Source organism: Phyllopteryx taeniolatus, chromosome 8 (assembly GCF_024500385.1).
Source record: "Phyllopteryx taeniolatus isolate TA_2022b chromosome 8, UOR_Ptae_1.2, whole genome shotgun sequence".
NCBI lineage: Eukaryota > Metazoa > Chordata > Actinopteri > Syngnathiformes > Syngnathidae > Phyllopteryx > Phyllopteryx taeniolatus.
This window is the reverse complement of record NC_084509.1, coordinates 27,324,797-27,351,962: the sequence shown is the minus strand read 5'-3', so window position 1 is coordinate 27,351,962 and position 27,166 is coordinate 27,324,797. Positions and strand designations below refer to the sequence as shown.

The 27,166-nt window shown below is 47.6% G+C and overlaps 2 protein-coding genes across 2 annotated transcripts; both read right to left on the bottom strand.

Moving 5' to 3' along the window:
- Positions 1-75: 75 nt before the first annotated feature.
- Positions 76-14,574, bottom strand: LOC133482157 (beta-arrestin-1-like). Its single transcript, XM_061781908.1, has 18 exons — positions 14,207-14,574; positions 14,009-14,110; positions 11,387-11,486; positions 9,639-9,669; positions 9,507-9,567; positions 9,380-9,424; positions 9,110-9,306; positions 8,027-8,086; positions 7,238-7,305; positions 6,988-7,123; positions 6,832-6,916; positions 6,691-6,763; positions 4,528-4,665; positions 4,372-4,455; positions 4,258-4,281; positions 2,569-2,642; positions 2,441-2,489; positions 76-1,098 (listed from the first exon to the last, which is right to left on the bottom strand). Exons 1-18 carry the CDS (start codon positions 14,376-14,378, stop codon positions 1,002-1,004), a joined length of 1,596 nt encoding a protein of 531 aa, XP_061637892.1. The 5' UTR covers positions 14,379-14,574; the 3' UTR covers positions 76-1,001.
- On the bottom strand, positions 14,207-27,001 carry atg16l2 (ATG16 autophagy related 16-like 2 (S. cerevisiae)). The gene is made up of 16 exons (XM_061781912.1): positions 26,789-27,001; positions 26,145-26,418; positions 24,529-24,638; positions 23,020-23,093; positions 21,197-21,448; positions 20,913-20,987; positions 20,455-20,532; positions 19,671-19,730; positions 19,115-19,220; positions 17,752-17,857; positions 16,758-16,828; positions 16,582-16,653; positions 15,090-15,204; positions 14,902-14,973; positions 14,581-14,733; positions 14,207-14,254 (listed from the first exon to the last, which is right to left on the bottom strand). The coding sequence occupies exons 2-15, from the start codon at positions 26,266-26,268 to the stop codon at positions 14,690-14,692; spliced, it is 1,359 nt and encodes a 452-aa protein (XP_061637896.1). The 5' UTR covers positions 26,269-26,418; positions 26,789-27,001; the 3' UTR covers positions 14,207-14,254; positions 14,581-14,689.
- Between the last annotated feature and the right edge of the window lie 165 nt (positions 27,002-27,166).

The following is a 27,166-nucleotide window of genomic DNA, read 5'->3' as shown; positions in this document are numbered from 1 at the left end:
ATTATACAGTGAACCCCTGAAAATCTGCAAATAATTTACATTCATTATAATGGCCATGAAAAAATTCATGCTAGAAATTGTTCACATCAGCTGTACTTTATTTGGATTCACATGTACAGTATAGTATTTTGTCACTTGTCAATCATACACAATACATGGATACTACTGATCATTGGATACATGCATACTATTGATCAATTTGTATACTGTTGACTATTTGTTACACAATCACAAAAAGAAGACGTGCACCCAAAAGAGTTGTGATTTGAATTTGGGGGTTTTATTTTGAAACTTTGGGGAATTGGAATGAGACGAATAGTTTGAAGTTGGAATTGTTTGAATCGGTCAAAAAATGTCGGTGGAGGGAATAATGTCGAATATGAGAATTATGCGGGGGGGGGGGGGAAATATGACATTTTCGGAAAGGTCAAGACGAACTGGATGAGCGGAATATTTTGAAATTCAAACCGGGAACAATGTGAAAGTGTTTTGTCGAATGTCCCATTGGTTTTGGTGAAAAACGTGGAATTGCGGGAAATGTTGGCAATTAGAAAATGAATACATTCACTCGCGTTCATTTTGGGAATATGTTGAAGCTGGAACAATTTGAATCTGTCGAGAAATGTGGAAGTTGTTTCGTGTCGAAAAAAGTGGGGCGAATCATCATCATAAATAATAGGAGTAAGATATGGTTGATGTTCTTTATTCATGCGGCATCTGGGAAATGTGCCTTTTAAGAACTCGCAGACCCGTCGTCGAACTATTATGGCCTGTCGGAAAACGCCTGAGGGAAAGCGACCGAATGGCGGCGAATACGTCTCGCGTGCGAAGCGGTTCGCATGCAGATGTTCCAAGTCAAATCGGACGCATTACGGCACTCGCGAACCTTCGAGCCGACGAGGCAGACGCACGCTTAGCGGACGTCGACCGAAGGCCGACGAGAGCGAGAGGGCGCGGAGCGTTTCCGGGACCTGCGGGCGGCGCCCCCGTTCGCCCCCGGTCTACCTGTCGTAAACCTCCGCCGCCTCTTCGTCCTCGTCGTCTTTTGCGCCGATCAGCCGCTGACGGGCGAAGTCTTCAAAGATGATGTCGTCGTCGCTGCGGGGCAGAAAAGTCAAAGAAAAAGTCCAAAGGTTAGCGACGGCATAAAACTGCACCTTCCTAGCGCCGGGAATTTGCCTGAGACGAGTTTTGCAAACTTTTAACTACAACAATTCGCATGCAATCATTTATAAATGTTTGTTTTATTTAGGTAGTTTTAACCTTTATGCGCAATCATTTTAAGCCAAGTACCGTTTTATACAGAGATGTCAAAAATACTGGTATTCAGTACATGAGTAAAAGTAGTGATACTCGCGCAAAAAACTATTCTGGGGAAAAATAATGAATCCACACAAAAGTACACACTTATAAATGTACTTAGGGTAAAAAAGTCAATGGAAATGTTTCAACCCAACAATAAAATACTCGACTTTACACCGATTTGATCGGGCTGATCGTTACCAGCCGATAATTAGCATTTTCTCAACTGTTGTCACATTTTCGATTGCCGCTAAGTCGTCACCCATAAAAGTTACAAAATGCATTGTTCAAAAATAGCCTTTGAAAATATTCATTCATTCATCTTCCGCACCGCTCATCCGCACGAGGCTCGCGGGCGTGCCGGAGCCTATCCCGGCTAACTTCGGGCGAAACTATCCTATTTTCAAACAGAACTACATTACGCTTACATGATCCACGTGCCTTTTGGAGCAGCTTATTACCTTAAACCTGCTGAATTAAGCAACATTAAATAGAACAATAGCACAAAATGAGACCATCAAATACGGCTCGTCTGTTGGCGCCACAGGTGGGTAGAGTAGCCAAATGTTGTACTCGAGTAAGACTACTCTGACTTTCCAATCATATGACTCGAGTAAAAGTCAAAAGTAGTCAGCGTAACAAAGTACTCAGTGCAATAAACTACTTGAGTACTTCTGATGAATTTTTTAAACCAGAGTATGAATGTCAAATGAAATGAAAATAACTCCATCAAATATGAATGTGCAAATTCAGATATTGCTGAACAATACCACTTGAAGTCAAACCTAATGAAATCTGTATCAACTAACTCCGCAAGTCCTGCAGACAAAAAAAATAAAACGGGAAGAAGAAAGAGAAATTCTTGCAAGTTGTAGTACCTACAAATAATTGACGCCTTGAAAATATATGAATTTATTTTTCCCTCTGCCAATAAGCATTTTTCATGACCCCCCCCCCCCAAAAAAAAAAGGTGAATGCGCGTGTGGCAAAGGGCAAACATGCAAAGCTCCACTGTACACAACGTCGCGTTGATCACGTCACGTCAGACGCGTTCAGGTCCACGCATCCGCCCATCGAGTGCACGTACGGCACACGCGTGGGAGGTGCACCAACACGCACGCACGCACGCAGTGTTTACTTAGCGTCAAACTGGATCAGGTTGGCGTCGCTCTGCGCTTCATCAGCAGCTGCAACACAAAACAGATCGGACACGAGCGTCCGTTAGCGGGACGTGCTAGCGTGGCTAAAGCTAAAGCTAGCGCTTACGTTCTCGGCCGTGGAGCGACTCCTCCGAAGGCTTGGGGTGCATCAGCGTGAAGGGAAGTTCGAGCGACACGTCACTAGGAAACAAATCAACGACTCATACAGTGAACAAACTCGCCTGTTCGCAGATTTGGGGAGGAAAACCTGCATTGGCGCCACCGTGCTCGGATTTCATCCGACGTCCTGTTTTGTCGACTGAAAAGTCAAAGTGAAGTTTGCTCACAGCCCTCGCGAGGTTGCAGTCTACGTCGCCGTTACAATTTCCCAGCCTCCAAACGGCAAAAGCGCAATTCGACGACTTCGGGCCAAACCGTTTTCTTACGGGCGCTTTTCTGGCCGCGCAGATTCTCGCCTCCGTTGAAGTCTGTCGTTCACGGGTCATTTTTGAATTATCATTCGATAAACGGTAAAGATAAAGACACTTGTGAAAGAAAACAATTGTAATTTAGCAATTTTTGGATGCCGCGTTGGCTTTTCTGAGCAAACGTCTTCCGTGCCGAAACAGCCTCGTCAGCATTCCGAGTCAAGGCAATCGTGATCGACGGAGCCGATGAAATTGAATTCCTTTTATAAGACTGACACGCGTCGCCCTTCAAACTCTGCGGATACTAGCGCGTAAAGGATCCCGACTACTCATTCGAGCCGTTACGCTATTGTCTCCATACGATCGGAATAACGGTAAAAACATGCAATAGTTTTCCCAAATCAATACATATTCATTCATTCCTTCATCTCAGAAATAAATAACAGCATTCTGCTACTGTGTGAATGCAAAATGGCTGCCTCTTCACAGATCCCTCTGGTGTATTGCAACAACATCACGTGACATTTGTAAAAGAAGCTAGCAACAACAAAAAGGACACGAACATGCAAATCCAGTAGCTAGCAACAACAAAAAGGACACGGACATGCAAATCCAGTAGCTAGCAACAACAAAAAGGACACGGACATGCAAATCCAGTAGCTAGCAACAACAAAAAGGACACGGACATGCAAATTCAGTAGCTAGCAACAACAAAAAGGACACGGACATGCAAATTCAGTAGCTAGCAACAACAAAAAGGACACGGACATGCAAATCCAGTAGCTAGCAACAACAAAAAGGACACGGACATGCAAATCCAGTAGCTAGCAACAACAAAAAGGACACGGACATGCAAATCCAGTAGCTAGCAACAACAAAAAGGACACGGACATGCAAATCCAGTAGCTAGCAACAACAAAAAGGACACGGACATGCAAATCCAGTAGCTAGCAACAACAAAAAGGACACGGACATGCAAATCCAGCAGCTAGCAACAACAAAAAGGACACGAACATGCAAATTCAGTAGCTCCAGAAACGTCACTCGCCTCCTCCTCAGGTGCGTTCGGGCATCGAGTGCCGATTATGACGACGCGCGGATTTTGGCTACTGCGGGCACACGTCGTCGTTGCGAGACGCTTTAACCGCAACCTACGAGTGAACGGGAGAGGCCGTAGGCGCAGAAGGGCAGCCGGGCGCCCCCTGCGGGGCAGCCGCGGCGACACGGGTCGCTACCCGCCGCCGGCTGCGACCGAGGAGTGCGTTCAATTGTCTTTGAGCGCCGACAGAAGCTCCATAGAAGTCGAATGCATTATTATTATTATTGGCGGCAGGTCGCAGTCAATAGCTGTATTTGCATCATGTCGTAGGTCAAGGGTCGAAGCTTACCTGGGGGCCAAGTCTCCCAGGAGCCTGCGGATGACAAACAAAATGATCGGTACACCTCGGCGAGTAGCCGCCGGGTGGCGTAATCCTGAAGACAAAAAAAAAAACGTGACCGACCCGCCTCGAGACACCAGCAGCTTGACTTTCACTTTGTACGACACCACGATGCCCGACATCTCCTTGTCGGCGCCCTCGCGCAACCTGAACACAACGACGACATCCGTCGTCACCGTCGGCGCGACCGTCTACGTCGGCGTCGTCCTGGCGACTCACTGCGTGCTGGAGGCCAAGTTCGTGTCTTCGTGCTTCAACTTCCCGTCGAGCGCCAGGCCTCGCTTCTCTCGATTGTTGGACAGAAACGGCGTCAGCGTGAAAACTTTGCAGAAAGTCGAACTGGAAGCGACGACGTCACTGAGGAGACAAACGAGTCGTGGTCAAGACGCTCTTCCGGCTCCGCCGTCTCCAAACTGCGGCCCGATCTCCTTTTTTTTAGTGAAATGGCGCGTTGAGAAACATTTGGGGAAAACAATTCCTAATCTACGACTGTACTTTCTTTCTACACTGTGTGGCAAGCAGCAGAAAAGAAGAAGTGGCGCCTCAACTCCCTGCTTTGTTCTTCGCATAGTTACAACTACAATTGTAAAAACTTTGCATTCAAAATGGCTGTTTCTTAAGAAATAAAAATACATACATACAGTGGGGTGCAGAAGGTTTTCAGGCCCCTTTAAAATTTTCACTCTTTGTTATATTGCAGCCATTTGTTAAAATTTGTCATTTCCCCCTCATTAATGTACACACAGCAGCCCATATTGACAGAAAAAACGGAATTGTTGAAATCTTTGCAGCTTTATTAAAAAAGAAAAACTAAAAATATAACTCAGCCGTAAGTATTTGGACCCTTTGCTGTGACACTCATATTGAACTCGGGTGCTGTCCATTTCTTCTGATCATCCTTAAGATGGCTCTACACCTTCACTGGAGTCTAGTTGTGTTTGATTTGGACTTGATTAGGAAAGCCACACCCCTGTCCATATAAGACCTTACAGCTCACAGTGCATGTCAGAGCAATTGAGAATCATGAGGTCAAAGGAACTGCCTGAAGAGCTCAGAGACAGAATTGTGGCAAGGCACAGATCTGGCCAAGGTTACCAAAAAAAATTCTGCTCCACTTAAGGTTCCTAAGAGTGCAGTGGCCTCCATAATCCTGAAATGGAAGACGTTTGGGACGATCAGAACCCTTCCTGGAGCCGGGCCGTCTGGCCAAACGGAGCGATCGGGGGAGAAGATCCTTGGTGAGAGAGGTCAAGAAGAACCCAAAGATCACTGTGGCTGAACTCCAGAGATGCAGTCGGGAGATGGGAGAACGTTCTAGAAAGTCAGCCATCACTGCAGCCCTCCACCAGTCGGGGCTCTATGGCAGAGTGGCCCGACGGAAGCCTCTCCTCAGTGCGAGACACATGAAAGCCCGCATGGAGTTTGCTAAAAAAAACAAAAAAAACACCTGAAGGACTCCAAGATGGTGAGAAATAAGATTCTCTGGTCTGATGAGACCAAGATAGAAATTGTTGGCCTTAATTCTAAGCGGCATGTGTGGAGAAAACCGGGTACTGCTCATCACCCGTCCAATATGGTCGCAACCGTGAAGCACGGTGGTGGCAGCATCATGCAGCTGCAGGGACAGGGAGACCGGTTGCAATCGAAGGAAAGATGAATGCGGCCAAGTACAGGGATATCCTGGACCAAAACCTTCTCCAGAGCGCTCAGAACCTCAAACTGGGCCGAAATGACAATGACCCTAAGCACGCAGCTGAAATACGGACGGAGTGGCTTCAGAACAACTCAGTGACTGTTTTTGAATGACCCACCCAGAGCCCTGATTTAAACCCAATCGAGCATCTCTGGAGAGACCTGAAAATGGCTGCCCACCAATGTTCACCATCCAACCTGACAGAACTGGAGAGGATCTGCGAGGAGGAATGGCAGATGATCCCCAAATCCAGGTGTGGAAAACTTCTTGCGTCATTCCCAAAAAGACTCATCGGTGTATTCGCTCAAAAGGGGGCGTCGACTAAATACTCAGCAAAGGGTCTGAATACTTATGGCTGTGTGATATTTCAGTTGTTCTTTTTTAATAAATCTGCAAAAAATGTCAACAATTCAAACTTGTTGCGAAGCGAGTCGAGCCGCTGCCACGGCACAGCGCCGGGCCCCGTGACGGCGCAGTCCGCTGCGTATACTTGAGGCACGTCACAATCCCAAGTCGCCGGAGGGTGCCTCGGCGGACGTCGGGCAGCGGACGAGCATCCCCTCAACAACAAATAGTTGCGCTATTCTGTTTCTTTGTCTCTACGGGCGCTCGAAGTGGGACGATGACAAGTTTTGTCCCCCGTGGGAGGGCGGGGCTCGGGGTCGATCCGGTTTTCCCGCGGGACTCACTCGGACTCTTGGCTGGCCACCGGACACTTGTACTGCGCCGTGTTGAACAGGCAGATGTCGGCGTATTGTCGCACTGCGGAAGACGGCGCAACGGGTTAGCGAGGCCGAAGAAGCAGCGGCGCCCTCGCGCCGGCCTCGTACCTGACACCTTCATCTTCTTCACCGTCTTGTTGGTGTTGTTGGTGACGTGAACGTTGACGCTGATGGGCTCGCCGTGGTAGTAAATCTGAAAGAGGCGACAGGCGCGCCAACATCTTTCCTTCTGGGCGGGCACGCGCGCCGGCCTCGGGAGCTCACCTGCTTGTCCAGAGACGCCTCCAGGTGCAGAGGTTTGTCCGACATCAGGAAGTGTCTGGTGGTCTCGGCGGTGGGCTGAGGCCCGGGTTTCTCGGGAGCGAACTGAACCTTCCGGATCACCAGGCGAACGGAGTTCCTGCGCCGCGGACGACTTTCATTTAGACAGAAAGCTTATTGATCGCGGGCTTCGGGAAGCGTTGGTGCTACTAATGCGCTCGTATTCATAATGCATGTTGTGGAAGCCTTTTACCTTTTGTGGATCTTTTCTTCGGCGTTGTCCGCACAAAACACCTTGACTTCAAAGTCCACGCCGCAGGCCTGAAGACATCATTTGGACTTTTTAGGAGCCGCCGGGAAAGGATGAAAACCTTCCGAACGGTCCCGACTAGGGGACACCTTCTCGTCCCGAGTACAGGAGCGGCTTCTGAGTATTCGAGCGAGACCGTCGCGCTCGAAAGCCTCTGCCGCTCCCACAAACGAGAGACTTCTACAAAACGACGGCATCTCGGCAGTCGACAGGAAACATACTAGCGCCGACGGTTCGGATTTCTTGTGTTCAGACCGATGAATAGCAAGAATCCGTGAAAATTTGCATTAGCATTATTTATTTTTTTTTGCCCAAACAAGCGAGTCCATACCGCGATGATGCATACAGCAATCCCCCGCCTCTTTGGGATTCACAATTTGCCAATTCACCCATCCATCCATTTTGTGAGCCGCTTGTCCTCACGCGGGTCGCGGGCGTGCTGGAGCCCATCCCAGCTATCATCGGGCAGGAGGCGGGGTACACCCTCAACTGCTTGCCAGTTGTTTTTTTTTAGATGTGGGAGGAAACCAAAGTACCCGCAGAACAGCCACGCAGGCACGGACGGGCAGAACATGCAAACTCCACACAGGCGAGGCCGGTTTTGAACCCGCAACTGTGAGGCGGGTTTGCTCACCAGTCGGCCACCGCGCCGACTACATTATATATGCACACACACACACACACGATTCGTAGCATAAGCTGCGTTAGCAGTGGCAGGCGTGCGGCGGCCACCTTTCCGGTGTCCTCGGGACCCGGCTGCAGCGTGACGGAACACGGCAGGTTCAGCGGGATCTGGAAAGACAATCAAAATGCAAATAAGACACGCAATGGGCCTCATTCACAAACACAAATGTGCACTTCAATCGCACGCACGAACGTTGGACACACAAATCTGTGATTCAGCAATATCGTCTTGCTCGAATATGTCCGTGCGGATCGTCAGCCGTCCGGGTCATTGTAATCGGCAAATCGGTTGAATGAAGCCGACTCGATTGTTCCTGTCGGTGAAGACGTTTCGCCTCGAATTCAAAAGGCTTCTCCAAATCCTGACACCCAAACTCTGCAACGTTGTGGCAGCGCAGCGAGGAGCGCAATGACCTTTACGTGGGCGAGAATAAGCAGCCGTCGCACAGGCGCGTGGCGCAACATCGCGGTGGGCTGCTCGGTCGAAGCAAAGACATTCCTTTCAGGAGAGCGACGGATAGGGAGGACGGCTGGTTCCAAAGAGGTCTAAGAAAGCCATCTATGTCAACCAAAGTTTGAGGCGTCGCCCGTGTCCTCCATCAAAGATGGCCTCCACCGGCAGGGCGAGCGTGTTGTCCTCCGGAAACGAGTGCAGAAAAGGATCCCAATTGCTCATTCAAGCCGTTACACTCTTGTCTTGATACAAGGGTAATAACGGTAAAGACATGCAATAGTTTCCACACTGGCACAAATTCTGGCACAATGGCTGCCTCATCACCTCATCATGTGGCATTAATGGTAGCGACAGCTGGAGTGGTATTTGTGAAAGGAAGCCAAAAACAAAACAACACTTTTTTGGACGCCGAGATGCGTTTGTGTTCGTTTTCACGTAAAAGGCAAATGAAGCGAGAGGGGAAAAAGAGCCGGCACATCCAAAAATGTCATTAGCATCGTCAGAAAACAACAAAGTTCGGCCTGAAAACTTTGAAAAACATGACTTTGGAATCCCATTTTCTCCTTGATGACCTGATAACAACTGGTCAAATTGATTTCCTTTCTAAAGGAAATTCAGTGGGCCGTTATCGATCAAACGATGTCGAAATGAGCCACGACGGCGTGAGAAGCGCGTACCTGGAAGGTGAACGGGTAGGCGTGTTCTCCCAGCTTCTTCATCAGACGTTCCTGCAAACGGGTCAAGTTGTTCTTTTCCTCGCCAAGAGGAGGGAACACCTGCGCGTGGGCCACAAACAGATCTTTACGAAACGTCAAGCCCAGCACGTCCAAATCTTCCCGTCCGTATCGGAACGCGCAGTTGAGCGTCACGAACGCTGCAAAACGAGGTTCAAATTTGGAAATCAGCCATCGCTTTGGACATTCCCAACGTCCAGTTGCCATGCCCACCTTTTCTCTCCTTCAAGTACTCCGGATCAATCAGGATGACGCCATCTGATGGGGGGGGGGGGGGGGGGGGGGGGGAAAGCATCAAAGCAGAAGCCGCAAAAGTCGCATTGTTGGACGCTGCCCTCACCCACGGGCTCCGCTCGGTCCACGTGGTCCACGAAGTCTCTCTTGCCCAGATAGACGGTGAGCTGAAGGGGTCACAGCGTTCAGCGGCGGCCGATCGAGCCGGTGAGAAAGTTAAGAGAACTCCACGACTCACCTTGCCATTGGGACTTGCTTTTTTAAATACTCTGAAAATTAAACAAACATTGATGATTAGGACTGAAATTATACAAGGGAAAACCTTTCGACTGATCTTTAAAGAATTAAAAAATAATAATAATAATTTTCAAGTTTCTCTGAAACAGCATTTTTTTTTCTTTCTCCACTGAAATGAACAGAAACGCCACAAATTCAGAATGAGGAAAAACTTGCAGAAATGAATCAAACCATTTTGTCAAACCTTTTGCTTCAATTCGATGGTCTTTACGCTGCTCCTTGCGATGCGCGTGCCTTGGCCACCAGGGGGGGCAGTAGAATAGCGACACACGGGCAGGCACGGAGATTCCTCGTTCCTCAGTCGAGCTCGTTCTTATTCCTCTTATTTGTGTCCAATTATAAACGAAGAGTTTGGCAACCCGGAGCGGAAGCGCGTCACAAAACGCGACCGCGTCGCTCATCGTTACCGACGTGCATCTACGCTACTATTTATCCTGCTTATCTAAAAATAGATCGAGATCTTTTTATTTGATGAAACATATATTGAAGGTCCCGTGGCATCACATTTTGACAATTCTTTTTGATCATCTTTGATGTCCTTTTATCGGGTTTCCAAGCTTATTTGGGTTGCAAATACCCAGGATGTCCTTTTTCAAACTATTGAAGTTGGTCTTTTTATGCCTGCCAGGATTTCTCATGAATATGCGACATGTAAATGAGCTTTATTCTGATTGGATTGCTCATCTTCCCCAATGTAAACATGGAAAACAGCTTCGCACCGATTGGCTGGCGCCGTTCATCTGTGCCACATATTTTGCCAACAGTGACCTCAGTTACATTGAGGATGATAAATATACTGTCGTTAAGTACTGCTGTAAAACCCGAAGGGGTGTGTGAAAGTCACCAAGTCCTCCCCGACGCGGCACCATTTAGCAATTGCGGCCATTTATTCCTGAACTCGTCCAAGTGGGCCGCTACTTGAATAATTGGTTCAAATTCCCCCGTCACAAACACACCCCGATCGGATCGTTTTGCAAACCATAAGCATTTATTGTCTTTTGCATTCCACGGACAAAGCTGATGGTGTAAATGTGAAACTTAAAGCGGGTCATGCGCTCACTTTCACCGATGTTATGCACGGAAAAAACGGCCGCCGACAGCTTGGGTTTTGTAATAGTTATTAAGTCTTCAAGAAACGTCACGTGGTCGGCGGCGCGGCGGCACCCGAGCGCCCTCCGTTGACCTCTCTCAAGTCAAAGCAAGGAGTCGGCCCAACGGCTGCTCGCATCTCGAGGCGCCTCTGTTCTTTGGACTTTTTTCACTTGTGGTCTTCTCTCCATTTTTTTCCCCCAGAACATTTTCACTCCTTTCAATCATCAGCCACTTCCTGTTTCTGCTGTGACGTCACAGGCTAGCTCCTCCTCTTCCTGCCTCAGGCCTACGACTACTTTCGACGACTACCGTCTCGCCGATGACTTTTACACTCGTGAGATCATGGGTGGTTCTGACTGTGTTGTCACGGTAACCAGCTTCTACACCGCCATGTCTCTCACACACATACGAAACATTTGACAGGATGTCAACACCCACACGGACAAAATATTCAAGCTGGAATTGTTCTACTTCCTGTCATTACACTATTGAGTTCATGAGGGAAAAAAAAAAAAAAAAACAAGCTTGGAGGATTTCCACCCAATCAGATGTCACATAATGTGACAGACACACACGCACGCACGCACAAAAAGCTACCTGGTTCCTTTATCTGCCATCCTGACGCCAGCAAGCGGACACACCGATGGAGATGAAGATGAGGAGGAGGAAGAGGAGGAGGATCCCGTCACCGTGGAAACTGAAGGGAGGAAGTGTTCTCTGTGGTCACATGATGAGAGGAGAGGCCACTTAAAGCCCCCCCCCCCCCCCCCCCTCATCACAGGGAGCATTTAAAGGGCAAAGTGAAGTCACCAAAAATGTTTTTTTTTTTTTTTCATTCAAACCAAAACAGCAATGTATCGTATACAAAACAACGTAACTGAACCAAAATGAACGCAAAGAAATCGGCTGCTTTTATTGAGCCTAACGAGCGCTTTGCAAAATTGCGTGACGGGCATCCGTGGAGTAACGAGCACATAGTTACTTGATTATTTATGAATATTTTCGAGCTCTGTGCGGAATACCAATAATACTGCATATGCATGTCGGGTGCAGCTATTCCATGTCCACTCGGGGTCACCGTTCTCACGTTCTTCACTGTCGTACCTGCGAGGTCGCGTGCGCGTGTGGCCCGGCCTGTCGACTGACGTGGAAGGCAGCGAGCGAGAATCCAGAATTAGCTAGCTTTAGCGTTAGCCACTGTCAGCGAAGAATGTGCTCGTTGACTGTATTTCGTTGGCAGTTTGTTCGACGTGGAAAAATAACCACAATATACCGAATGCTCTGTAATAGAAGCGCGATGGAGCGAAGGACGGCATTTACAGGACTTTATACTGCAAGTCCTCCTTCAAAACACCAAGGAGCAAGAACTGAGACTTTTTTTCTCCTTTTATTCTTCTTCACATGACACAACAAATCTTAAAAGTCTTTAAAAAAGGTCCCCGAAAGTGAGGACAGCATGACGACGTACTAACATAAATAATGTCACATAAAAAGAGAAAACATTTTGTATCTTAAAAAGCTTAAAGACATGCGGCAAAGTTGAGAAGACTTCTTGACTTGGGATCATCTTCGTATCGGAATCAGAGGCAGCTCGGCTCAACGGTCACGTGGACCGTCTCAAATCAAAGATCTCTTCATCTTTAAAACAAAACAAAAGTTTTCCAAACGGCGCTCTGCCTTCAGATGTCACTCCAGAGGACGGCCCGCCCCCGTTTGTCCACACTCGCCGCGTACTTGCCGGAGAACGACCAGCAGACGGCGCTGATGGACGCGCTGGAGAATCAAAGGAAGAGCGAGCGCGTGACGTTAATACGAGGGACGGCACGCGGTCGGCGGTCCGGCGTTCCAAAGACCGACATTTCCAGATTTCATCCTCGCTCGCTCGTTACGGACGCAAACCAGCAGCGAGCACTTAGCACCTCGCCGACCCAGTAGAAGGATCCGGTCTTACCCTGACCGCCGAAGAACTTCCATCTGTTCACCTGCTTTAGGCCTGGTACACGTACCGTAGAAGGATTTTTCAAATCTCTAAAGATTGCTTATCTGCTAGAGAAGATGATCATTGCAAAATAAAAAAATCAGGAATATAACAGTTTGGCTTGTTGCGCCAATCATCTCCACCCAGAACACCACACACGGGAAGATTGTGTTCTGCTGCCGATCGAGAAACAAGTCCTCCGAAGTAGAAATCTGGCGCCAACTCACCAAAAGACCAAGAAGAAGAAACACTCGCGGGTTTGCTGCGACCGTGTTTCCCGAGCGTTGTACAACGCCGACGTCGTCGCTTCGGAAAATACTTCTCGCCGTCCGGGAACCCGCTTTTATCCACAATAGCACATCGGGGAGGACAGGTTTGTGTTTATTTCCGTCCGCTTCCTCGCTCCTCAGTCAGCTCGCTTCTTGGTCGGCTACGTTCCGTTCCACGTCACAATTCACGGAAGACGACGTGAAGATTTTTTGTCGTAAATATTGAACACGTTGAATATTTATGATCGTCGGCCCAGACGCGTTTCGGACCCTCTTATGGGGACGAATCGGGGCACAAAAACAGCCCGCGTGTCTTACTTGAGTTTATTTAGACGTATTCATTTCTATGCGTGTATCTATTCCTTATTTTGATTGCATTTCTTATTGCCCTTCAGTTTCGTATCCTGTCCCTGTTGTCTTTTAGTCCTCTTAACCTTTGCGTCCACGCCGGTGCGCCCGCGGGGATTTCAGCCTGCGGTTTCCACATACCGGACCGGAGGGACAGGGGGGGGGTCCATGCCGGTCTCCCCGGTCGTCTTCCTTCAGCCGAATCTTCAGCGCCTTGCCATATCTCGACACGATTAAGCAATATGCGGTGCGTGGGTGTGTTGCGCGTTTATACGCGGCAGTGGGAGGGGGGGGGGGGTCTTGTATAGCATATTTCTTGTCGTTTTGTTCGTTTACTTCTGTAAAGCACTTTGTGTTGCATTTTAATGCACGAAAAATGCAATCTAAATAAACTTGATTTGATGTGTGTGTACCAGGCCTAACCCGGGTTAGCTACACATTGGCTAAGTTAGCTTTCACTTCAGCCGCACACTTTTGTCACATTCGTCTTTCTACGTGTTAGCTCTTCTTTCGTCAGCCACATCTTCACTTTAGCCACAGGTGAGGTACACGTAAGCCAACTTTAGTCACGCGAGCTTTACTTTAGCTACGGGTTAGCCACGCTTCACGTTAGCTAGACGTTACCTGTGCTTGTCAGCCAGGCGCGTCTCCAGGTTTCCAGTGGAGGCGTTCCAAACGTAGACGGCTCCGTCTGCCGAGCCGGCCGCCACGAAGCAAGCGTCGGGGCTGAGGAGATGGCAGCCGGCGGGGGGAAAGCGCAAAAAGCAGCTCAGAGGTTGCCGAGCACGTCAGAGAGTTGAGCGCTCGGTGGTAAAAGCTCACCTGATGGCCACTTTGGTGCTGTCGCTGGCACATTTGAAGCCGTCGGCCCTGCCGCACAAAACGGTAGTGAACCTGCACGTATTTGCTGAATTTTGGGGGAGGGGGGACTCCTCCTCCTGAACATACAAATGCTGTGTGGTTTTCTTGGTAAATAAAGCGGGCACGCTGACATTTCGCCGGCACACGTCCCATTCTCGCGAATTTGCGCTCTCGTGAGATCGAAAAGAAGTCAAAATGTGCCCCCCCCCCCCGCCCCAAATCAATCCAAACGGGATACCAGTCTTCATTTTAAGCGCTTCGCCGCCATCTGGCTTTTACCTTTTTTTACCACCAATAGCGCGATTGATCGTAATCAGAGACGGACCGGAATTCACCTGAAGGGGGCGCCGTGATCACTCCACCTGCGGACGTCGAGCAGCCGGAGGCCGTCGTCACGGCAACAGCTGAGCAGACGCCGGCCGTCGGCGCTGAGGTCCAACGACGTCACTTTGTCGTGAGCGGACAGGCGGTGGACGCAGCCGGACAGCCTGACGGGGGACGTTTTGGTACAATTAGTGTATTTGGGTGCATTTTATTTTTAACCCATATTCTGTGGGTCTTAAGAAAAACTGTCACAATGCTGCAAACGGGTCTGGCTGTCAATGAGTTCAAGAGTCCGGTCCGGTCAGATCAGATCAGGGCCGCGCTGAGGTTACCTGGTGTCCCACAATCGGATCTTGTGGTCAAAATGTCCGCTGATGGCGATATTTTCCGAGCAGACGACGTCACTGCAGTAGGACGACACTTCCGCTAAGTGAACACCTGAACAACAAGCCGGCGTTAGCGGATTCAGCTACGACTGCTTTCCGACGGGTTTTGACGACTTGTTGTCGAGGTGACGTACAGGCGGCTCTCTGGAGGTCCCACATCCTGATGGTCCCGTCGGCACTCCCTGTGACGACTCGATGGCGACTGAATCGAGCGGCCGTCACCTTCCTGCTGTGGCCCGTCAGGGTCAGCTGACACGCGACAACACGACACACAAACACACACAAACCGGTTGCAAGCATTTTTAATTCTGCCTTCGTTCTTCCTCTGCTAAAAGGAGGCGATCCCCAGTTAGCAGCAATTACAGCCCGATTTCGAAGCTGTGCAATTTTAGCAAAGTTCTTCGAAAGACCTGTCAGCAATCAACTAAAGGATTTTCTTGACAAATATAGTTAATATAATAAGATAATAATACCTTATCAAGGTACCAATCCGGCTTCAGAAAAAAACAGCACAGTTTCGCAGCTGCGCAAAATTTTCCCAACATGCATTTTCTTGGTTCAGAAATTATTTATTGGGTAGATGACAGTGTGTCCAAATGGCAGGCTCCTCATCAACATTTCTGGGGGGGTTCTAAAGGGGGTACCGCAAGGGTCGATGTTAGGGCCCCTTTTATTTTCTATTTACATAAATGATCTTTGCAATAACTTGTCAGACACCTTTTGTCATTTTTAAGCAGACCATTTTTTTGCGTCATCTGTTGTGCAAGCTTTCACTCTTACGGTCGGCCTTTAATGTTGTGCTCAGCGTGTGTGGGCGTGTGCGAGACGGGACTGCGAAAGAGGAAGGATGCGCACAAGTGCGAGTGTGTACAGTGGCAGGTGTAGTGACGGCGACCGGGGAAGAGTAGCGATTAGCGGAGGACCGGTTGACGTCGAATGTGCAGAGGAGCTAACAAAGCCATTCAAGCGGCAAATCGGCGCTTCGTGCCTTTATTGTTGCCGCCACCCGGCTCGGCTGTGCAACGAGAGAAATTAGTTAACCCCGAAGGGGGACGACCTCGGCACTGGAGAAGGCGTCTCCCGACCACGGTCAGGTGACAGTAGCAGGAAAGGTTAACACTTCGTATAAAGAAACTAAAATACATTCAAATAAAAAAATAAGATGCTGCACTTACCATTAGTGCTGAGAGTGTGAAAAGGCAAAGATACTCCCGGCGCACAAACACAGACGAGCACTATGCACTAGCTAAGCAGAAACACAAAATGGCGGACGAGTACGTCGTAACGCGAGGACCTCATGTACAGATAAGACAAAATGTTATGCTGTTTTCAAGGGCTACTCTGCTGTCAAATCTTACGGCCATTGAACTGCTCTCGTGTTACAAATACCTGGGTCTCCAGATTGATGAAGTACCACGTTTCAAGTTTAGTTACTACACTTCCAGTCAAATTGGGCCTTTTATGTACTGTAGGAATACAGTAGATCTTGCTTTTCTGATGGAGCCAGGAAACGCCTTGTGTCAACAACCTTTGTGCCATTACTTGATGATGGTGATGTAGTGTGCGCACAAACGCACATACACGACTTGTACACACATGAACGACAAACGACATTGCGGGTGTTACCTTGGCAACGGGTCGGTCCAAACTCCACAGCAAAGCAGATTTGTCGTACGAGCCCGCCAGAATTCTGTGACCCTGAACAATCGCAAGCGGCCTCTCGAATGAGCGCAGGTCAAAGGTCACGGGCGCTCCTCACCGGGCAGGGGTCAAACAGGACACGGGTCACAGGCGCTACTCACCGTGGGGTCAAACTGGACGCAGGTCAGACCTTCCGTGCTCCCGTCCAGGGTGGTCTGGTGTCTGAGGGCGCCTGAACGCAACAGCAATACAAATTTGTCAAACATTAGCATTAGCATTTGATAGCATTATGTGCTAAAGCTACTGTTCGCATTTCATCCATCCATTTTCTGTACCGCTTCTCCTCACTAGGGTCGCGGGCGTGCTGGAGCCTATCTCAGCTATCTGATAGCAAAATTTAACAAAGTTAGCGTATTTGATAGTTAGCATCATTTGATAGCATTACACGGTCAAGTTTAGGACCTGACCGATTCATCGGCTGCCGACTGATCGGCCAATTTAAGCCCTTTTCCAATGCCGATTTCTTTTTTTTTTGTTTTGTTTTTTTACACATTAACTCATTACAACATAATGATTATGACATTCAAACAAACAAAATGATCAAAACAAAAAGAAAGAAAAAACAGCAGATTTTTGCCGATTTTTCTTTCTGTTGCAAAGTTCAACAAAGTCTTGTAAAACAGCCAAACGTCAGCCTGTAATTCATATTTTTATTGTCATAAGCGTTAAGGGACCAAAAAAGATGTTCTATTCATTCCATTTTTAAATTAATCAGTGTATTAATTGGTCATTGGAATTTTACTCTGCCAAATATCGGAATCAGCATAAAACAAATTTCTTTTTTAAATCATATCGATTAAGTTAGCATTATTTGACAGCAATATTTGTTAGCATGAATTAGCAGTTGCGATCTTTCAACTATTGAGTACATCCACTCCTCCACCCACAGGTCCGGCTGGATTCATTTAGATGAAAAAAAAACCGTCTACCTTTTGAGGTATTATCTGGCAGCGTAACCCCAAACGCAACAAGTTTTTCTCAGGGTTTTTAGTTCAGGTAGCCACCCACAAGTCAAGCTCCCTGCCACTGCCTATTGTTTACAAACGTTATGAAAAGGTCTCAATGTTTGCAATGATGAATAGAAGCGCAGCGTACCTGCTTGGACCTCCCACACTTTGACCACCCTGTCAGTTCCCGCGCTGGCCAGCCGGGCGGAGCTGGAGCAGAACGCCGCCGCGTTGACGCCTTGCTCGTGAGCCTCCTGTCAAACCAAACGGGACGTTTTATGTTCCTTTTGTCTACATTGCTTCGCTTGCTTCTCGGCGTGGGCCGCTATCACATTCTGACGGTATGATAAAAATAGCGCCCTTTCATATAAATAGCGCTATATGCGGAACATCACGTGACCAAACACGCAAAAAGGAGATAGCGGACTTCCTGTGTATGCTATGCTATCGAGCGTGACTGCTGGTTGACGACATGATTGTCTAAATTTGTATTTTTTTTTATGGGTGGTGTCTTTGGACAAAAGTTCCAGCCATCCATTTTCTTTAGCGCTTATCTTCACTCGGGTCGCAGGCTGCTGGAGCCTATCCCAGCCATCTTCGGGCGGGAGGCCGGGTACACCCCGGACCGGTCGCCAGCCAATCGCAGGGCATGGACAAAAGTTTATGTATATAAAAATAATTACAACAACAATAATAATAATAATAATACGGACGCTAATTTAATTATTCGCGCAATGAGATTACATATCAAGTCAACGCAGTCCGTGTGAATAGGCGCGTTTCTTCTTCTTCGCTCGGGTTTGGGACACTTCAGCCGCAAGCCACAAATCGCGTCCCGACAGCCAATCAGCTCCGAGGACGGCGAGCGAAGGGCCGGCTGCCGTGACCGCTCAAAGCGCCTCGTCGCCGGCCACGGTTGGAAAGGTGAGAAAAACTAGCAAGTTGCTCAGTCAGGTTGCTTCTTGATTGGCGACATTCCATTCCACGGTACAATTCACAGAGTTGTGACTCGGAGGGAATCGGCCTTTTTGTCGTAAATATTGAACACGTTTCATGTAAATTCTTGTGTATGATATGCACATGGGTATGGTGCGCACCCCCAAAATGGACTCCAAGAATCAGGAAAACCCTTCTTCCTACCCTAGTGTTTAGTTTTAACACTGCAGCTTTAAAACGAATTGATGGCTGTTCTAAAACATATCTACTCATATACCCTCATTTCTGATATAATTTTCTAACTTTGACTATACTTATGTATAATACACATTTAATGACTTTGTAAGATTTTTGGGGGGGAAAATTACGGTAGTATTTCAACTTGTCGGCCGCAACTCGTAATCTTATAAAAATCTGGAAATTACCCCAACCGGAAGTACAGAACGTTTTAAAAAACAAAAAAACAAAAAAAATGGTTCATTTTAACCAGGATAGAAAAAAAAAAAAAAAAAAAAAGCAGCAACAAAAACAAATATGGATTATTTTTTAGAGATACAGCACGCACGAGGTCTTACCAGGATGTGCAGCGCTCGGCTCGGAACTCTAGCTGACATCGGGACTCTGACAGGACGCGCAAGCTCCTCCTCTTCTGAACCGCGCACGGATTGGCCCTGCTTCCTCCTGTTGACAGCAGACTCACGAGCTAACCGGGATGAAACGCTTGACGCTACGCAGTTAGTTGCGTCCTTCTATTGGAGGGGTTAGGAAATAGCCAGAGTCCGATACTAATCCGCATCCCCCTGCAAGGGTTGCATTTTCAAATGACAATTTCAGATATTTATTTCAGAACGAGTACCTTTTTCCACAACAGTATTCTGAATCTGAATGGAACCCGCAGTCTGGTTCAGACTTAACCCTCAAAGCAAGTCCACAGACTGGTTTCATAACCCTAAACCTCAGTCTGGACTTAGAATTATATATATATATATATATATATATATATATATATATATGCATGGACCTGATGCCATAGTGGTTTTGTGTGACATCACCGTCACAGAGGTACCCATCTGTGACTCTCTGGAACCAGACCAGACCTTCCTGCCCTTCCAAAACAAAGTTAGGACTTACAGAAAGAGTTCTCTGATGGACGCCAGGATCCTCGGAGAACTTTCTGAAGCTGGGGCTGACCTGAGAAGGAAAATAGAAAAAAAAAAAAAAAAAAAGTCTCATTGTGATCTCATGGTGACTTAGAAGAAAGCAAAGGGCTTAAGGTTGGACTTTTCACACAGAAATTGTTTTTTTGGTGTTCACCGTGGGACAGCGCGCAGGGACGACGGCAGGTTTCACTGTCATTGCCCACATGAGCATTGAAGTCCCCCAGCAGAACGATGGAATCCCCACCGGGAGCGCTCTCCAGCACCCCCTCCAAGGACTCCAAAAAGGGTGGGTGCTGTTTGGTGCATAGGCACAAACAACAGTCAGGAGCAGTCCCCCCACCCTCTCGTCCACCGGGGTGAACCCCAATGCACAGGTGCTGAGCCGTGGTGCAATAAGTGTACCCACACCTGCTTGGCACCTCTCACCGTGGGCAACTCCAGAGTGGAAGAGAGTCCAACCCCTCTCAAAAGGACTGGTACCAGAGCCCAAGATGAGTGTGGAGGCGAGCCCGACTATATCTAGTCGGAACTTCTCACCCTCACACACCAGCTCGGGCTCCTACTTGGAAGTGGTTGCTTAAAAAACTCTGCGCCAAAGTCTCCGCTACCGGACGCGCCGTCTGACGTCACAGCGCCGCGACGGCAAACGGGCAACTGCGGTGTATCGCCGTGGCATGAATGGGTCGGTTGACGGCGCGCTGCCCTCTGCCAAGTACGGTGTGAAAAGGCCTTCAGGCGGGCTAGGTCTGTCTCACCTCAACAGGCGCCCTTGACTTTTTTCTGCAAACCTTTTCCTTAATGCTAAACATCTCCCGTTCGGAAGGCTGAACGAGCTGCAAAACAAACAAAAGTTTCCTATGATTTGACTTCCACAATGACAACAACGTAGGCATGCTCAGCACGTGGCAGAGGGGCTCCAAGCCCAGCATGAAGCCCGGCTCCGTCCGTCCGCTGCCCAAGTGTCCTTGGGCAAGACGGTCAAGCCTACAACTGCCTCCAGGTCGACATTGTACATTTTAATGTATGAACTCATTGAATCATTTGTGACTTGATTTATTGTAAATAATCAAATAAAAAGGTTGCCAATATAACTAAAAACAATTCAGTGATTGGTTCAATTCATGATAAATAACATGAATGATAAAAATGATTTTCCCAACATGGGGGCGTGTGCGGGGGCTGGTGACTTTGTCAATATCAGGGAAAGCCTTACAATCGATCGATGTCAACGTTGACCTTTGAAGTGGTAGCGGTCTGCAAATCTTTCTGAAGGTTGACGTCTTCAACTCTGATTGAAAAAAAGCACAGAAATCATTCGATTTCTATAAAAATAATAACAATCAATTACAAGAATCTATGATAACAATAATGGCGGCAGTTGATCAGAGACGTTTTCTTTGCCACCTTCCATACAGAGCAGCAGGCCCACACATTCGTCACGTTACGATTGATGACATTGGTGCCCCCCCCCGCCCCAGGTGTCCTCCGGGCGCACACCTGGAACGTCTGTCGTTGCACAGGTTGAGCCGGGTGGCCGCCTGCCGTTTGAGGGCGATCACGTCCTCCAGCAGGCCGCTCCCTCGAACGTCCTCCTCGCAGAGACGGCGCTCGGCTCGCCTCCGACGCTCCAGCAGGGCGTCGTAGTCGCTCTTCAACAGCCCGTTCTCCTCTCCGAGCCGCTCCGCCCGAAGTCGCAGCTGCAGGCGGACGTCCCGCGCGGCCGCCGCGCGGCCCTCTTCCTGTAGCAGCCTGGGAGCAAAATCACAAAGAATGTCCATTATTGATCGTTCGTGTCTGAACAGATTATAAAGTGTCGTAAAAAGACTTTTTTTTTTTTTTTTTTTTAAATGACACTCCCAGAGTGGTAAAGCACAAGGGTGGCATAGTAAATAGTAAATACCATCACGCTCTACTAAAACCTGCAAAAATAAACCAGAATACTTACTCTGCATTTACTGCAACACTGTCAACGTGTCCATTATTTTTAGTTTAAAAAAAAAACTGCAACAGCAATGTGCAAAAATAATTTGGCAGTGCAAGAACAATAAAGTGCAACGACAAATAAAATTGCTGAAATCAATCAAAATAACTTCAAATGTACAGAGTATTCATTCAAAGTAAACCAGTGTAGATATGCGTACAGTTGAAACTTTTTTCAACCCAAGACAGTACATTTTTTTACATAAAGTTCAGTTGTATTGAAGTTTTCATTAAAGTCAAATATTTGCCTTTAATCTTGAAGAACTGTTTGTTTGTAAACATTTAAGTAGGACTTGAAGTTAACTTATGTGCAAGAGATACGAGTAAAATTTGTTTCATTTTATTTTGTATGTAAGCACAGTGCGAATATTCAAACTGCATAATGTTACAGTGGCTTCCAATTATAGGTTTTATATTATATATAATGGATATGCTTTTGAAGAATTAAACCTCTGCCTCATTTTTGATGAACACTTGGGCCGACTACATGACTGTACTGCATTTGAACGTGACGTATTTTATCAGGTTTGAGAAGCACTGACGTAAACAATCAAATGTCAAGCAAATACTTCAATCATGGTGCTTGAAACAAGATGACAAAAAGGTTACAAAAATTAACAAATATGAAATTTAACCCATATCTGAGTCAAGTAAAAACTAAATCTCAACTACAGTAATCCAAATATTAAACTTTTGGATGTTACACCGTCCTTCCTCAAAATCGAAGAAATCCAGTAAATACTCGGCCAGCCTCCGTTGAGCGTTAACTGCTCTTGTGGGCCCCCTAGTGGTGGCAGGGCCCCACGCAGGTGCTTCGTTGGGTGAGGCCTTGGGCTGCCTTTTGCGCGTCTTGAGCATGGACGTACTTTACGTGTGTTTCCGTGATGCTGACGGTGTGCGCCCAGTGTGGCATATAGATGGTGACCTTCAAGAAATGTCACATAATGCCCGTTAGAAGCAGTGGGGATGGTAAATTCCCAACATTGCAACATTTGACTTGTCGTCCTGATGCGCTTGAGGAACGGGAACACGGAGGTCATGTCATTTCTAAGGGTCGGATGGGTTGACGAAGACGCCTGCGGTCAACACTGTAAGATGCATTTCCCGGGCTAACTGGCTGATTCCAAATGCCCTGTGTCTGCAATAATGATGACACGACTGTATTATTTTTTGAAAGCACTCTTTTATTAAAAACTCATTCACTGCCAGCCCTCCCAGTTAACATGGATATTTGACTTCTAACGCCGTCAATGGCAGTGAATGTGTTTTTAAAAAGTGCTATATCGATAAAACCTTACTTACTGGCATTATACTGAGTGAAATGTGCGCGTGTGCGTCACCTGTCCCGTTGATCCTCCAAAATGTTGTCTTTGACTTTCATCTCCTGCTGCCTCTCGACCACTTGATAAGCTAACTGCAACAAAAGGAAGGAAGTTGTCATTTTGTTCCAGTGTGGACCAGTTGGTCACACAATTTCACCCTTCTCCAAACGTTTCCGGTTGCAGGTGCTAAGATCAACAGCGCCGCCTCGTGGGGCAATGGCAATACTTTTAGCAGGCCGTCAACCGACCGGATATTATATAGGTCAAGTGTTATGGTTATTTTTCCTTTCGTTTGGGAGGGGGGTAGTTGATCTTTTCTTCTTTTCTTTTATTATAATCCATGATACTGCCGTTACTGATGTAATCTTTCATATTATTTTATTAGCGTATCCAGTGGGCCCCTGCTATTCGCTCGTATTAGCCAGCACAAACTGTTGTGACATCACACGTAGGCTACTAAATACACCCACAAATGCAATTGTGAAATTTGTATTCAGGAAAACGCAAATAAGCGAGGGTTTCCACGAAAACAGGATAGGGAGTGGGCCCGACCACCAATAGTGGAAATCAGTGAATAATTGACGCTCATTATTATTGCCATAAAGGTTTTTTTTGGGAACGTGAATAGGTGTTCCATCCATCCATTTTCTGAGCCGCTTCTCCTCACTCGGGTCGCAGGGGTGCTGGAGCCCATCCCAGCTGTCATCGGGCAGGAGGCGGGGTACACCCTGAACTGGTTGCCAGCCAATCGCAGGGCCCATACAAACAAACAACCATTCACGCTCACATTAACACCTACGGGCAATTTAGAGTCTCCAATGCATGCATGTTTTTGGGATGTGGGAGGAAACCGGAGTGCCCGGAGAAAACCCACGCAGGCACGGGGAGAACATGCAAACTCCACACAGGCGGGGCCGGGGATTGAACCCGGGTCCTCGGAACTGTGAGGCTGACGCTCTAACCAGTCGGCCACCGTGCCGCCGAATAGGTGTTGCATTTGATAAAAAAAGAATAACGACAACAAGCGTTAGTTCCTGCGAAAAACAGTGGCTAAGAACCAAGCGCCACCGCGAATAGCAAAAATCTATGAATAATTGATGATCATTGGAATTGCCATGGCGGCACACTGGACGACTGGTTCGCATGTCTGCCTCACAGTTGTGGGGTTGCGGGTTCAAATCCGGCCTTGCCTGTGTGGAGTTTGCATGTTCTCCCCTTGCCTGCGTGTTTGTTTCCATGTGCCCTGCGATTGGCTGGCGAGGTGTTCAGGGTGTACCCGCCTCTCGCCCGAAGATAGCGGATAGGCTCCGGCACGCCCGTACGGAAAATGAATGAATGAAATTGCCCCGAAAAGTATTATTCTTTCGAAAAAAATCTAAACACAAATAAGAGGGTGTTGCGGTTAAAAAAAAAAAGTGAATCAGCAGGGATCGGGTAAATCAAAAGGAATGAGCTAGGGGTTTGGCAAAAAAACGCAGGCTGGGTTCCCTAGCAAAAACTTGGGGAATGACGGTCTTGCGCTTTCACCTCTCCAGTGGTCGCCTTCAGCCACACGCACGACGGCCAGCCGGAGCCGCCGCGTCTTCCGCTTCGGAGGATCGAGTCGGTCTCGCTGCTTTGGTCCAGCAGGCGAGAGTCTGAAAGAAGACAAAAGGCGTGCCGCCGCTGTTGAGCGTGCAATTGTTTTGCCGCAGACTCGCACAACCCGTCGGACGCGATGACGCACGTGCGGCAGATTCTTCGCATGCTCCGAGCGTCGCATATTTGATTGTAATCGGACCCTTGCGCAAGCGTATCCCAATTTCCACAAATTCAAAGCTACTTTTGTACAGCGAGCCTCGATAGTTCTTAAAATGGCGACTGAAAATCCCACTGTAGTGCTTCAGGAGTCGGAGATGAGTGAATGATCGAGTTCGGAATCATTCGCTCAATCCCGACTCCCGGACCACTAGAAAGGGATTTTGGTACAGCAGATCTAGTTAGTCCCTAAAATGTCCACCGAAAGTCCCTTTGGAGTCATTTGGGAGTCGGAATCTGAAGCCAGCGACATCATTCACTCACTCCTCCCAAATGATTTTATTTTATTTTATTTTTTTTTGAATACAGTGGACCTAGATAGTTCCTACAATGCCTACTGAAAATCCCAGTGTCGTGATTTCGTCAGCAGGGAATGATTCCTAACGCAGTAACTGCCCAATCCCAAAATCCCGCAAATAAGCAGGGGGGATTCCGCGAAAGGTGAATGAGCGAATGCCGAACCGCGGCTGCACGAGGTTCCACCGTCCGCGCACGGAGGCGGTCACAACTTGGCTTCCGCGCCGGCAGGGGCGCGGCTCCCGCAAAAAAAAAAAAAACGGCGTCAAATCGCCGCCAGCTCGCCCAACTCCGTCTCCGCCGCGTCGCCGTGTACTGTCTGCTTGATCTGCTGTCGACAGTGAGACTGTAGCAAGGGCCACACGGGCATTTATTGTCCTAATTCGCGCGATTTGCGCAGTGTGGCGACCGTCAAGTTTAGCGTCACTCCGTCGCCGGAAGTGGTCTGAACCTTGCGAAGAAACAGAATTGTATTTGTGGGGAAAACTGAAGGAGAAAAGTCACACATTTTGAAATTGCGAGTATTTTCAGGGGTGCCATAGAGCGGGTTAAACCACATAAACGTTTTAGTTTTGTGCTCATCTCTGCGTTATTGTCATTTGAGCTGTCCGGTTCACGTGATTTGTGTGCGTTTAAGCGTTAACTCATGACTAATCACAAAAAAAAGATGGCAATAATCTTATATCAACTCAGATCATTCACACAATTCATTTTGAGCATTTATGTTTCTTTACGTGAACCGCGGACGGATATCCGAAATGCGGCGCAGGTCGCTATAAGGTCAGCGATGAGGTCAACGCCCACGCCGGTCTGTCTGCATGTGTTGCTACACTATTTGTGTTTCAACAATGCTATTAGTTAGCCTGTCTATGGCGTTTTGCCTTGTTTGTTAGCTAAAAGGAGTAAGCTGTGGTCGTTTCCACGTGTACTTTACTGTACTATTAGAGAGATATTTTGTGTTTTAAATCCCATTTAGGGAAGACTTACGACCGCTACTGTCGGAGTTAGTTCAAGAATGGAAAAGGGAGTCGAGTACGGTGTCGTCTTACAGGCGCAGACGAGGTCTCGGAAGCTGTGGTGCTGCTCCCGGTCTCGGCGCCGCAGTTGCCGGACGACGTGCGCCTTCCACAGCTCGCTCTCCGTCCGGGTTCCTCCCCGCGCCGAGTCCTTCATGGCGGCCGGCTCCCCGCTCAGCCTCGCTCTCAGGCGGCAAACGTGGAGTTGCTCCAGCCTCCAACTTCCTTCGTCTTCCGGCTGCGTTCCTTCGGTTTGGTTTTCCCGTGCGCCACTGTCGGCCAATCAACGCCCACTTTGGCTTTCAAACTAAGAAAAAAAAACAAATATATATATATATATATATATATATATATTTGATTTAAAAAACTAAGTAGATACTGAAAATTCAATTCGAACGTTAATTGTGTGAACGTGTCGTTAGTTTGCAATTGTTTTACAATTCTCACGGAACTGTGGCCTCTGATTTTACACACAAAATCACAAAGGCAGTCAATCATTCGTTGAGGCAATAATTATGCTAGTTATTAACAACATCAAGATACAAAGGAGAAGAAAGAAATGGAGGATACTAATGGATCTCATTAGTTTCCGTGTCAATTCTATGAAAAATAATTTTAAATACTCCATGTTTTTTTTTAATCGACTTCAATTAAAACACCGCGTTGCTGTTACTGACGCCATCAAGACGCGACCGTGCTGGACGAGTTGCTGTTCCGTTAAACTTGTGAGCAGAAAAAAATAGTAAAAGTAGTTTGTTGATTCGCTTCCAAACGAAGTATAGAATGAAGATAGTGCGTGTCTCTTGAGTTTTTTGTTTGGTTAAAAGTGACTTCGGAAGCACCTCGGACGTTCCACTCGGCTTTGAGACTCACTTCCGGTTTGAGTTTTTATTTATTTAACTTCCTGTTTGACCTTTTACTTATTTAACTTCCTGTTTGTCTTATTTCGAACAAAGATATTCCGTGCGCTTTCATGGAGGACGACACAAATCAGCGGATATTTACTGTTGAGTGGCTGAAATTCCGAGCCTTTGGACAATTTGTAGTTAAACAAG